At 35.2% G+C, this 12,435-nt stretch overlaps 1 protein-coding gene across 1 annotated transcript; it reads left to right on the top strand.

The window, feature by feature from the left end:
- The first annotated feature begins 528 nt into the window (after positions 1-528).
- On the top strand, positions 529-12,167 carry LOC114418226 (exocyst complex component SEC10b-like). The gene is made up of 24 exons (XM_028383468.1): positions 529-854; positions 928-1,164; positions 1,264-1,338; positions 1,861-1,962; positions 2,126-2,176; positions 2,260-2,365; positions 2,449-2,568; positions 2,776-2,867; positions 2,982-3,150; positions 3,228-3,304; positions 3,405-3,503; positions 3,604-3,694; positions 4,540-4,625; positions 6,966-7,139; positions 7,694-7,747; positions 7,843-7,971; positions 8,069-8,161; positions 8,244-8,390; positions 8,596-8,693; positions 9,326-9,410; positions 10,304-10,362; positions 10,692-10,790; positions 10,874-10,957; positions 11,680-12,167. The coding sequence occupies exons 1-24, from the start codon at positions 750-752 to the stop codon at positions 11,747-11,749; spliced, it is 2,502 nt and encodes an 833-aa protein (XP_028239269.1). The 5' UTR covers positions 529-749; the 3' UTR covers positions 11,750-12,167.
- Positions 12,168-12,435: the final 268 nt, after the last annotated feature.

The raw sequence follows: 12,435 nt of genomic DNA, 5'->3' as shown, positions 1-12,435 counted from the left end.
TTTATTTTTCTCTTTTGAATGTATGTTTCAATTTTCACGTATTACTCTCGAACTAATTTTTTTTCCAATCATTTCAAAATATATTTTTTATTATTTTCATTTGTATATTTGATTTTCCTACCATTTTAACCTACTCTCTTTTATTTCATCTTTAAATTGAAATTCAGTATTTTTTTTAAAATATCAATAATTAATGTTAACTTTATATCATAACTTAAATTAAGTTCAAATAATTTAGATATTTAAATATATTTATTTATTACAAAATTAAATATTGGTTGTGTATATGCTATCATCAAACAAAATAAATAATTTATAATATACTCAGTAAGATCAAGCCGTGGGTAATAAAATGTATCAGAAAAAGAAAAAGTCGTGGATCATATAAAAAAATAAAACCTTCCTAAAAGTTATATATAAAATTAAAAAAGTCTATTTTATAAATAGACTATTGTTTTTAGGGAATTTTATATAATAGATTAATATAGTTATAAACAATGAATGAATAATATTTTGGTTAATTTAATTGTTAATAATTTTGTGCCGTTCCGAAATTCCTTCCAGCTTCCTTCCAGCGTGTTCGTTGTTGCTGCTCGATCATCGATCCATACACACCAACGTGTCTCACTTTTCCAGTTACAGTTCGCCTTCAAACACACCAACGATACAACCGAAGAAGAAGAAGATCGCTATCGCAACCCTCACTCACACTTTGCCGAAATCGAAGCACATTATTGACTCCCTCCGTGATGAGAGAGCCAAGAGATGGAGCCAGGACCGATAGTTCCAAGCCCTCCAAAGCCGCACCACCGCCTCAGTCCTTCCCTCTCATTCTCGACATCGACGATTTCAAGGTACCTTCGCTAATTTCAGCTTAAAAACAAATTCGGTTCCGATTGAAGGAACTCGTTCTTGTTGCCGTGTTAGGGAGATTTCTCGTTCGACGCGTTGTTCGGGAACCTCGTGAACGACCTTCTCCCGTCGTACAAATTGGAGGAATCGGAATCTGATGGCGGAGATGCTCTGCCGAACGGGCATCTCCGCGTGCCGTCCGATGCGTCCAAGTACTCGCAGGGGATTGTGAGTCCGTTGTTTCCTGAGGTTGAAAAGCTCCTGTCGTTGTTCAAGGATTCTTGTAAGGAGCTGCTTGAGCTTCGTAAACAGGTTTGCTTACTTTATTTAGTATTTTTTTTTATTATGTTTTTGAGATTTTAGTTTGGGTTGAGGTGTTGGTTTTATTGTTGTGGTGTTTTTGGTTGGAAGATTGATGGGAGACTCTACAATCTTAAGAAAGATGTTTCGGTTCAAGACTCTAAGCATCGGAAGACACTTGCTGAGGTTAGTCTGGAATCTACCTTGTTTGTGTTATACAAAAATTTGCAATTGTTACTGCTGAATGTGTGGATCAATTGACATTGAGATTGTTTTAGCTTATTAATTAACTAGTAGTCTCAAGTACGAGCCTCCTAGATAGATACTCACAGGGAGAGTTTTGTTGCCTATAGCAGTCCTATTTGGTTTGAGTAGGATTGATTCCATAGAGTTTACACGTGGTTTCAAAGAAAACAATAAGATTGCAATTATTTTCTATTCCAAACCTTATGAAATGGGAGGGGGGGCGACAAATATATTACCCTTACCCTAGTGATATTTGGGAAATTTTTGTTTTCTTTTGAAAATTACATTGATTAGCTTCGTGCTCCTCCTTTTTGTGCTTTATTATTTTGGTGTTTCTGTTTTGGAGAATGAGTTTCTTCTATAACTTGCTATCTAGCTAGGCCTGAATGATTGATCAGTTGGAAAGTTTGAGTTCAGATGATATGTTGAATTTTTGTGCATTTGTTTTTGTTTCCTTTTCAGCTAGAGAAAGGTGTGGATGGATTGTTTGACAGCTTTGCAAGGTTGGATTCACGAATTTCAAGTGTTGGTCAGACAGCAGCAAAGATAGGTGATCATCTCCAGGTAGAGAGTTCTTCCATGCGTCAACTATGTTTGATGGATGCATTTCGATCTCACATTTGTTTGTATTATTATTATGTTTTATGTTTTATAGGTTGGTCAGTTACTCCTTTGTCGTTGAAATATAATCATTTTTCTAATTTCTAATCCTCTTATATTTTTTCAGAGTGCAGATGCTCAGCGAGAAACTGCCAGTCAAACAATTGAATTGATAAAAGTAATACCAGTTCGTTCATTTGGTTTTTAATTTTACCATCATTTGTGTTAGGAAATTTACCTATGGTTGATTAATATCTGCAGTACTTAATGGAATTCAATAGCAGTCCAGGCGACCTGATGGAGCTTTCACCTCTTTTTTCTGATGATAGCCGTGTTGCTGAGGCTGCTTCGATTGCCCAGAAATTACGTAAGAATTAAGATGCGTTTTGAATTTTTTACAATGCTTTAACCAAATTCTGTCAATGCTATGCTAATTCTTTTAATTTTCAGGGTCATTTGCTGAAGAAGATATCGGAAGACATGGAATACCTGTCCCATCAGCTATGGGAAATGCAACTGCTAGCAGAGGATTAGAAGTGGCAGTTGCTAATTTACAGGACTACTGCAATGGTCAGTATTTTACAAAAAACTTGGACACCAAATTATTTTGTTTTCTTCTGCCTTTTTTAGAATATAAGAACTGTCTGATCCTTTTGGAGTAACTGACCTTACATAAGGGTATGACCAAAATAATTAGTTGCAGCCCATGAATGTTAAAACCCTGACTTCTTGGTTTCTCTAGTAACATGTTTGATTATTCTTTCACCATTTCTGCAGAACTGGAGAATAGATTGCTTTCTCGGTTTGACGCAGCATCACAGAAAAGAGAATTGACCACAATGGCAGAATGTGCCAAAATTTTGTCTCAGGTAATAAAGTTTTGTTGTACATAATTACATTTGAATGCACCAACTAACATATCAAATGCTGAATTTTTGGTAAATAAGTGCAACTATTTAACTAAATTAATATTTGCAATGCAGTTTAACAGGGGTACAAGTGCCATGCAACATTATGTGGCTACTCGTCCAATGTTCATTGATGTGGAAATAATGAATGCAGACACTAAGCTGGTTCTTGGTGACCAGGCTGCCCAAGCTAGTCCAAGTAATGTTGCTCGTGGGCTTTCCTCCTTGTACAAAGAAATCACAGGTTTGAAATATACTTTCTGCTGTTTGTAAAATGAAAAATTTCTTGGCAGGACCAATTATTGACAGTAATTTTTACAGATACTGTTCGTAAAGAGGCTGCAACAATCACGGCTGTATTCCCTTCACCAAGTGAAGTTATGTCAATTTTAGTTCAGGTACCAGATGACATGGTCTTCACTAAATATTGTGGCTTTGAACAGGTTGTATATTTTATTGTGTTCACAAAAACCTATGTTCTCATAATTCTGTATGCAGAGAGTTTTAGAGCAGAGAATCACTGCCCTTTTGGACAAACTGTTAGAGAAACCATCTCTTGTCAATTTACCTTCCATGGAGGAAGGTGGGCTCCTATTAGTGAGTACAATTAACCAACTTCCTTCATTATTATCATCCAAGTGCCAGTTTTGACAGCAGGCTGATGCCAATGTGATTTGTATTTGATTTGAGGTTTCAGTATCTTCGAATGCTGGCAGTGGCGTATGAAAAGACCCAAGAACTAGCAAGAGATCTACAAGCTGTAGGATGTGGTGACTTGGATGTTGAGGGTAATGAATTAACTTCAAATATGCCTGATTTTCTTCATTGCAAATTGGTGAACCCATCCCTAAAAGGAACATTGGTTTGGAACATAGATGCAAATGGTACTAAAAAAGGAAATAAGAAATCATATTGGTTGTTTGTTAGACGTATTTTTTGACAATACTTTAGTACACAAGTGGTTTTGTAGTGAAACATGACGACAATTACATTTTCATAATTTGCCAACAATATAATCCAGTTTTGTGCCAGTTGTTGTCAGGGATTTGCTATTTAGTGTGTGTTTGGTTAGCTGAATAGCTGTTGGAATGGGGCAAAAGGATGTTCAACTTCAATGGCACAATTTTTTCCTGCTCAGTTTGATGCTTTGGAATGTGTGTATGTCCCATTTGCAGCATTTCCAATGGATTCCCAAACATAGCCTTAGTAATCAAGAGGGGGTGAAAATTGAGAATGGTTTTGAATTGTATTTTCTTACTTAACTGCTTACTTTGACAACAACTTATGTTTGGCAGTGTAATGTAAGTGGTAGATCTGGAAGTTTAATTCTTATATGGCTTAACGAAGAAGGTTCTATTCGATCTGGGAAGTCTAAGTCCTCTAGTCTTGCCTCATGGCAATTTTCAAGTAGGACTTTTGACTTTATTAATTTTATGACCTTACCCATCTTATAAATATGCGGTAATGAGAGATATGCTTCAGTCTTGTATTATTTATTTCATTCCCCCTAATGATTAAAAAATAGTTTTTAAATAAATGTCAATATGTCCTATAGTCACATGTGTTTTGTGCTGGATTAAGAATATTCAAAATGTTATTAGGTGACTTAATAGAAAATTCTCTGATTATTCAGGTCTAACAGAGTCCCTATTTTCAAGTCACAAGGATGAATACCCTGAATATGAGCAGGCATCTCTTAGGCAATTATATAAAGTGAAGGTTTGTGATTGTTTCAATTTTTTCCCCTTACACTCGGCATATGCAGAAAAGTATTTTGTGATGATTCAAAGAGTACAACAAAAATCACCATTTATAGTTATACTGCTTTGATCATAAAAACTATGCTAGAATAATGATCAAACCTGATTACTACAAATAAATAACTTGACCTATCAATCCTAATGAAGAAATAAATCTAATTAAATCTGTACATGAAGAAATAATACACATGCGCCATATTTTACAAGTTACAACACTTTTCCTCAGGACTGTGAATGGATGTTTATTGTTCATAGCTTGCCAGTAAGATCTATAATTTGTTCTGTGGGTGGCCCCTTTGTTAGAACATCTGCCAACTGACCTCCCAAAGTTTGTCTCTAGAAGGCTACTGTCTAACTTTTCCTTCATGAAGGGCCACTTTATTTCTACATGTTTTTGTCTTGTCACGCTGAACTGGATTATGAGAAATGCTAATCGAATTTGATGTTGCAGAAAAGCTTCATAGGAACTTAATACTTAATTCTGAGGTCATCAAGTATGATTTTCATCCATATTAGCTCACAAATCCTTTAGGTCATCAAGTATGATTTTCATTCATGGCTTGAACCCATTTCTCATGTTTTAAGGCTTCTTGTACTGGTTTGGGGATCCCAATAGAATCAATGGCTGAGATAAAACTCTGGCACTGCACAGAAAGGTGTTTAGTGGGCACTGGAGACAAACTAGGGTATGCATATTTAACAAAGGATCTTTTTTTCTTTTCTCAAGGCAACTGGCAAGTCATCGGGATTAGAATCACAATTGTTCAAAGGAATTTCCAAAGACTTGGAAGTACAAGTGCTTACCTTCAGTTTGGATAATTGGGATTGCTTTTGAACCAAGTTGGGTTTTCTCCTTCTCTGGTGTACCAATAATGGATTGTTGGCTTCCTTTCTAGTTGGTTCAAATGATTTTAATATGGTGTTTGTAGTAGTGCCAGAGGAAGATGTTGAATCCTGCACAGGAAGAAAGTCAAAAGGAGGAGAAAAAGACTAAAAGAGGACTCAACATGAGATTTAGTTTCTATAGCACTGCCTGAAGTTGAGGACTAGTGATAGTGCAATACTGTCTCATGACACTTAACATCCACGAAGACATAAAACTGGCGACTTTAGGGGTGATAGAATTTGGATCTTTTTTATGCCTGGTGCATGCCTATAAATATACATTTGACTGTCGTAGGATCCAATTTACCACACTGTTGACTGTGATGGACAAAGGCAACACAACCAAAGACATGGCATGGAAGACTTTTTATAAGAGAAATAAAAGGGAGTCATGGACTGTATTCGGGTAAGACCATCTAGAACCCAGGCAGTTAACATGTTTATCAGATGGGTGGCAGTTGAAAAAACTCCCAAATAAGATTTCAGAACACTTTTGAAACAGCAAAGCTTTGATAACTTCAAGGAGATAGGCAATTTTTCTTTTCCACTACCCCATTTTTCTGTAGGATATCAACACACTTTAGCTTATGAATAACACTGTTTTGTTAGTGAAAATTAAGAAAAGATTGATTCACATATTCCTTTCCATTATTTGAGCATTTAATTGATCTTCCAAACTGAGTTTTAACCATATGAGAAAAGTTCCAGAACAGTTGAAACACCTCAAATTTGTCTTTCATCAAGTAAATCCAAGTAACCCTAATATATTCATTTATAAAAGAAACAAACCATTTTTCACCAGAAATTTTAGAAATAGGAGCTGGTTCCCAAGCATCAGAATGATCAAGTTCTAAAGGTTCACTGTATGATGGTTTTTGGCAAATACATGCACATCACAATTGAATGAATCAACGGACTCTAAAATAAACAAATGGGGAAACAATGACTTAAGAATTATGATTCTAAAAGGATGAGGCATTAGACACTCGTATTGAAGCCAAATTTGGGAAGCCACAAACCCAAAACTTGTCTGATGACATGGAGTGGACACAATTGGTTTGGCGCTGCTTTTCAGTTATTCACATTACAAATAATATAACCTAACCCATTCCTTAGCAATTCCAATCATCCTCTTTGGTAAGATATTGAAAGACACAGTAGGAAGGAAATAATGTTACTACAACACAGATCACTAGTTATACAACTTTGATCGTAAAACTATGCTAAAATTGTGGACATCAAATCAAACCTGGTTACTACATATAAGGATACCTTGACCAATCAATCCTATTGTTGGAATAAATCTAATTAAATCTGTACAAAAAAGAAATAATGCACACACTTCACATTTTACACATGTTACAGCAATAATTAGTTTTGATTGCAAAAGGCTTTATGTGGCTAAAAATTGCAGATGGAAGAATTGCGAGCTGAAAGCCAGCAGATTTCGGATTCATCTGGGTCAATTGGACGCTCAAAAGGAGCTTCAGTAGTTTCTTCTCAACAGCAAATATCTGTTACTGTTGTAACTGAGTTTGTGCGTTGGAATGAAGAAGCAATCTCAAGATGCAATCTCTTTGCTTCCCAGGTAATTAATTATTTGCTTCTCTAACTGGAATTTCAGAAGTTTTTTTTTTTCTTTCCAAAGTATCCTCTGCAGTACTGTAGTTGCTTTGGATAACTGTAGTAAGGATCTTCTGCCAAGTAAGTTTTGTTTAATTGGATTGATGAAGCCTAATGAGCGAAGTTGCTTTCTCTAGGCATATGCTTTGGCAAGTTTGGATTTTTCTTCCATCTTTTTTCGTCTTAAAAATTTAGTTTAGCAAGGGAACAAGTATATTTGTATGTTTAAATTCATTTCGTGTTGATGAACTAATTGTATAGTGAAATAGTTAATTATGATTTGGACAAGTATAAAAATTAAATAGCCTTTGTATACTAATTCTAAATGTTATTTTTATTTTATTTTTTTGTATTATAGTTTATCAAAACGTTTTTGTAATAATTCATCATTCTGTGATATTTCCAATGTGTCTTTGTTTGGCACTTATCAATGTTTAGGTAGCTAAGATGCTGATATTTTGTGTTGAACTTAATATTTTAATCCTTTGTAGAATTATTGAAACTGTTGTTCTTTTACAGCCTGCTACACTTGCAACCCATGTTAAAGCAGTGTTTACTTGCCTGCTAGACCAAGTAAGTTAATGTCACATTTTACAGCATTCATATACTTGATACCTTCAGTGCTTTGGAGTTCATTCTTCTGGGGTCATTCTCTGTCTCTTTTGCAGGTTAGTCAATATATAGCAGATGGGCTTGAACGGGCGAGAGACAGCCTGACTGAAGCAGCTAATTTGAGGGAAAGATTTGTGCTGGGTACAAGTGTTACCCGTAGAGTGGCTGCTGCAGCTGCATCTGCTGTAATTACATAATTTTTTTGCATGCTCTTGTTAAAGTATATAGTATATATGAGCACATTTCACCAGACATATTCAAGATTTATTTGTTGATATGCAGGCAGAGGCGGCAGCAGCTGCTGGTGAAAGTAGTTTCAGATCTTTTATGATTGCTGTACAACGTTCTGGAAGCAGTGTAGCTATTATTCAACAAGTACAATATTGAGCCTTTATTTTTAATTAATATTTTTTGCTATAAACAAAACCCTATGGCTGAAATGAGTAATTTTCTGCAGTACTTTGCTAATTCTATATCTCGGCTTTTGCTCCCCGTTGATGGTGCACATGCTGCTGCTTGTGAGGAAATGGCTACAGCAATGTCAAGTGCAGAGGCTGCTGCTTACAAAGGACTACAACAGTGCATTGAAACTGTCATGGCTGAGGTCTGTTTTGCCTATAATATTGTGTGATAGCCAGTGGTCAACTATATTAAACATAATGGCTACTCTCTGTCTGCATAATTATCCTTGTAATAAAAAAATGGGCTGTTTCTGGTTCAGGGTGTTTCCTGTGTTTTTTCTTTTTCTAATCAAGTTTGAACCCTAGCTCCCAAACTCTTAAAATATTCCACTTTAAACCCCTTGGCAGGTGGAGCGGTTGCTTTCAGCTGAACAAAAGGCTACAGATTATCGATCACCTGATGATGGAATGGCTCCTGACCACCGGGCAACCAGTGCCTGCACAAGGTGGATGTCACTTGAAATTCGAACTGAAACTAGTATTAGTACTGATGATATTGATATTTTCTGTGATTTATATCTCTGTTTGTATGTGAACTCAGTTGTTTTTAGTTTGCTGAACATTTGAAATTTTATGATTTCATTCTTGATGTGTGTTTCTATCTAGCAAGCTTTCAAAAATTGGATCAGTTCAAGGATTCTAGGTCCAACCAAGCTTGTTTACATACATACCTATAAATATATAACAGTATATAAACAATATGATGTATGTTAAGTATACAAGTAGAATCATAGAGGAAAAATTGAAATATATCTCTAGCACTGGTTTGCTGGTTTCTAAGCTTCCACTTTTAGAGGGTTGACCAGACTGGGCAAAACACCAACTCCTGATCTCCCTTGCAAATCTGGTTGGTTTTAAAAACAAGCAAGGGTATATAGATTATAAACACCAACTCCTGTTCTCAATGTTATTTAAGGGACCAAGTTTGAATCATTTTAACATTGTTGACTGGGATGGATTTCATTTCATATTTTCATCAGACAATGCATTAGAGTGATGATATCAATGTTTATTTTTCAAATTTATCTCTCCATCTTTATATTCCTAACTAACAAGGATATTTGGTTTTCTTTGTCAGAGTTGTTGCTTATCTTTCTCGTGTGCTGGAGTCTGCATTTACTGCTTTAGAAGGCCTTAACAAACAAGCATTCCTGACTGAGTTGGTATGATATTGTATAGCTGATCATTGAATATATTGATTTAATGTCTTATTTAATCAAATAGTTGGCTGCTTGTACAGAATCAAGCAGATAGGCGGATGATCTTTTCATAAAGTTCTTGGATCTTATAACAAACTATCATTAGTTGAAAGTTGTTTTTGTAGATAACAGTATATATGGGTATTATTTATTAGAGAGAATCCTTTTGAGTTTATCATTATTTTAATGGGGTAAAGGTTTTTTTACTTCCTTGTTGTGGTAGTTCTGTCCCTAATCAATGTCTTACTGATGGAGAAGGGTCCACATAGTGATTCATTTGTTGTGTCCAAGGAAGATCTTGCCATTATCCAATGTTAATGTCAACCCAATCTGTCTTGGGCAGTTAATCTGGTACAAAGTGACACTGATTTGCTTCTGCCTGAATTTTTTTTATTTCTTTCAACAATATACTTTCATCTACTTATATTTTATTATTCAAAATTTTCAAAATTTGGAATCCGTTCAGTCCATTAACTCATAATGGTTGCTTCTTTTTTTTGGATAATATTATTTGAACTTTATCTTTCACATTGATGATATGGATTATGGACTCTGTCCATACCACTTAGTTGAGCTATGTTTTTAGACAAAGATATAGCAAGAAAATATAAAATGAAAATTGACTTGGAAAAAAGTTAATGTTGCATTAGTTCTACTACATGTTTTTCACTTGCATCAAGTGATTTGATTTGTACTAAATAATAATTGTGATGTGCCATGTTAGTTCTATTACCTGTCTTACTTTCACTCGTACATCATTATTTTACCAGGTGCTGAAATGGTTATGGTGAAATACTTTGCGTTGGTTGGACTCTGTCCTAATTTTACTGATAACATGATAATTTTTGTCATTTTAGGGAAATCGCTTGCACAAGGTGCTACTAAACCATTGGCAGAAGTATACTTTTAATCCAAGGTAAATAGGCCAGGGTCCTGCATTCCTTACTTTATCTATCTTGTTACCGTACATATTACTGTAATACATACTGCTTTGACTTGGAAAAAAATGTTCATAAGCTAATCACAGATTGATCTTCCTCAATGGCCTTTCTTTTACCCTATGTTTTGTAATGGTTGAACTCTTTTAGCCACATCTATTTTTGTATTTTTAGCTTTTATGGCAAGTGTTTTTATCTCCAACTTTTTTCAATTTTTATGCTGACAGTATTTTATGAACTTTATATATATTACTTACTAGTTCTATAATATTTGCCGATTGTTGTGTGCCCATGAATCACTTTGCAGTGGAGGGTTGCGACTGAAGCGTGACATTACTGAATATGGAGAATTTCTGCGTAGTTTCAATGCTCCTTCTGTTGATGAAAAGTTTGAATTGTTGGGCATGTAAGTTGAACGACATGCAAATCTTTTCAAATTTTTTCCTGTCTCCCATTTTTTACATACTAATTTCTTAACACTTTCTATAGAATGGCCAATGTATTTATAGTTGCTCCTGAGAGCCTTTCAACTTTGTTTGAGGGCACACCCAGCATACGGAAAGATGCGCAAAGGTATAATTACATTGGATCTGTTAATGCAATAATTCGTGTTTTATGGTCTGCTGTTCTATTACTAGTACACCACCACAGCCACCCATATCGTTATAAGTTGACTAATGATGGTATATGTATATAAGAAAAGAACTTTTCCTGTTTCTGTTCAATTTCCAGAGATTTCATATGTTTAGGTTCATTGTTCATACTGTTTCCATTTTTCATTAGGTTATTTATTTTATGATTTCTATTTTTTTTTGTGTGTGTGGTCTTATGAGCTTTTCTTACACTCTTAATTTGTTTCATAAAGTTATTCTGGGGTGAGAATAATCCCCAATCATGGTATTAGTTGTCCCTCCACACAAACACTTGACACTTAACCATTGAATTCAAGCTTTCTTACCACTGAAGCCACACTTTGTGGTTCACCACAAGGTAATTTGGTTATTTAAGAAGACAACTATTAAGGGTTCCATTAAGATTAGTGGATCAAATGGAAGATTGTTCAATCAAAAACGGGTAGAGGAAAACTTCAGGAAAAACTTGAAAATGATCTGACTAAACAGTTTTTTTATGATAGCCTAATGATGTTGACTGATAATGTTAGGATAAGTCTTGGTGGTGGTGGTTATTAGTCAGCCCCCCTCCCCAACACACAGAAAACACCCCAATCAGCAAATAACCTAATGTCGTTGCCCATGATTGCTGATCAAAATGTTATTTTCTCTGCTATGCACCAGATTTATTCAACTTCGGGATGACTACAAGGCTGCCAAACTTGCGTCCAAACTAAGTTCCTTGTGGTCTTAACAAAAGCGGGCTTGTGATCTAAAATCTTCGGGGATGACTACATTCACCTGTTTATTGGCTATGTGCGCTGATGCTTGAACTGAATTCATTTGGTGGTGTTAGAAGAGTGATTAACAATTTGTTCTATACAAAATTATAGAAGGTTATTCAATGGCCGTTTTAGTAGAATTGAGTGTTCTTTCTTGCTGAATATTTGGAGGCATGAATAGGATGGGAGACCATGTAGATTTGTATTTTGTTTTATTGTGCATAGTTTTCCTTTGTGAATGTAGTTGTATTTTTATGTTTGCGGAGCTGTTGATTTTTGGTGCTAAGTGGATCATGCTTAGACCGAGTAAATATAGCCAATACTTGGATTCGTGGTGTAAATTAGTTTCACTCTGTCGTCTATGGAATGCAGTGTTTCATTATCATGGTACGTGCTATTTGTTAATCAGGCATCTCTGTATTATTTTGTGCGCAAAAGAACGCTCATATTTGGAGGAAAAATGACCGATTAGTTGTATGTTGAATCATTGACCTCAGATGTGTTGAAAACTCATTTCTGAATTCTGATTGAACCCAAATGTAGAAGAGGGGAGGGAAGCGTGACACAAGTATTCCTTTATTATTGAAAATATGAATGATATAACAGATGTTACATGAATTTGTAGGATAGAAATGAACACTGTATCTACTGCAATGAG

Source organism: Glycine soja, chromosome 7 (genome assembly GCF_004193775.1).
Source record: "Glycine soja cultivar W05 chromosome 7, ASM419377v2, whole genome shotgun sequence".
Classification (NCBI taxonomy): Eukaryota; Viridiplantae; Streptophyta; class Magnoliopsida; order Fabales; family Fabaceae; genus Glycine; species Glycine soja.
This window is presented reverse-complemented; position numbering and strand designations above follow the sequence as displayed.

Coding starts and splice junctions, on each gene's coding strand:
- LOC114418226 (XM_028383468.1), top strand. CDS start 750: ATGAGAGAGCCAAGAGATGGAGCCAGGACCGATAGTTCCAAGCCCTCC. Junction 4,626..6,965: donor GGCAATTATATAAAGTGAAG/GTTTGTGATTGT, acceptor TAAAAATTGCAG/ATGGAAGAATTGCGAGCTGA. Junction 9,411..10,303: donor AAGCATTCCTGACTGAGTTG/GTATGATATTGT, acceptor TTGTCATTTTAG/GGAAATCGCTTGCACAAGGT.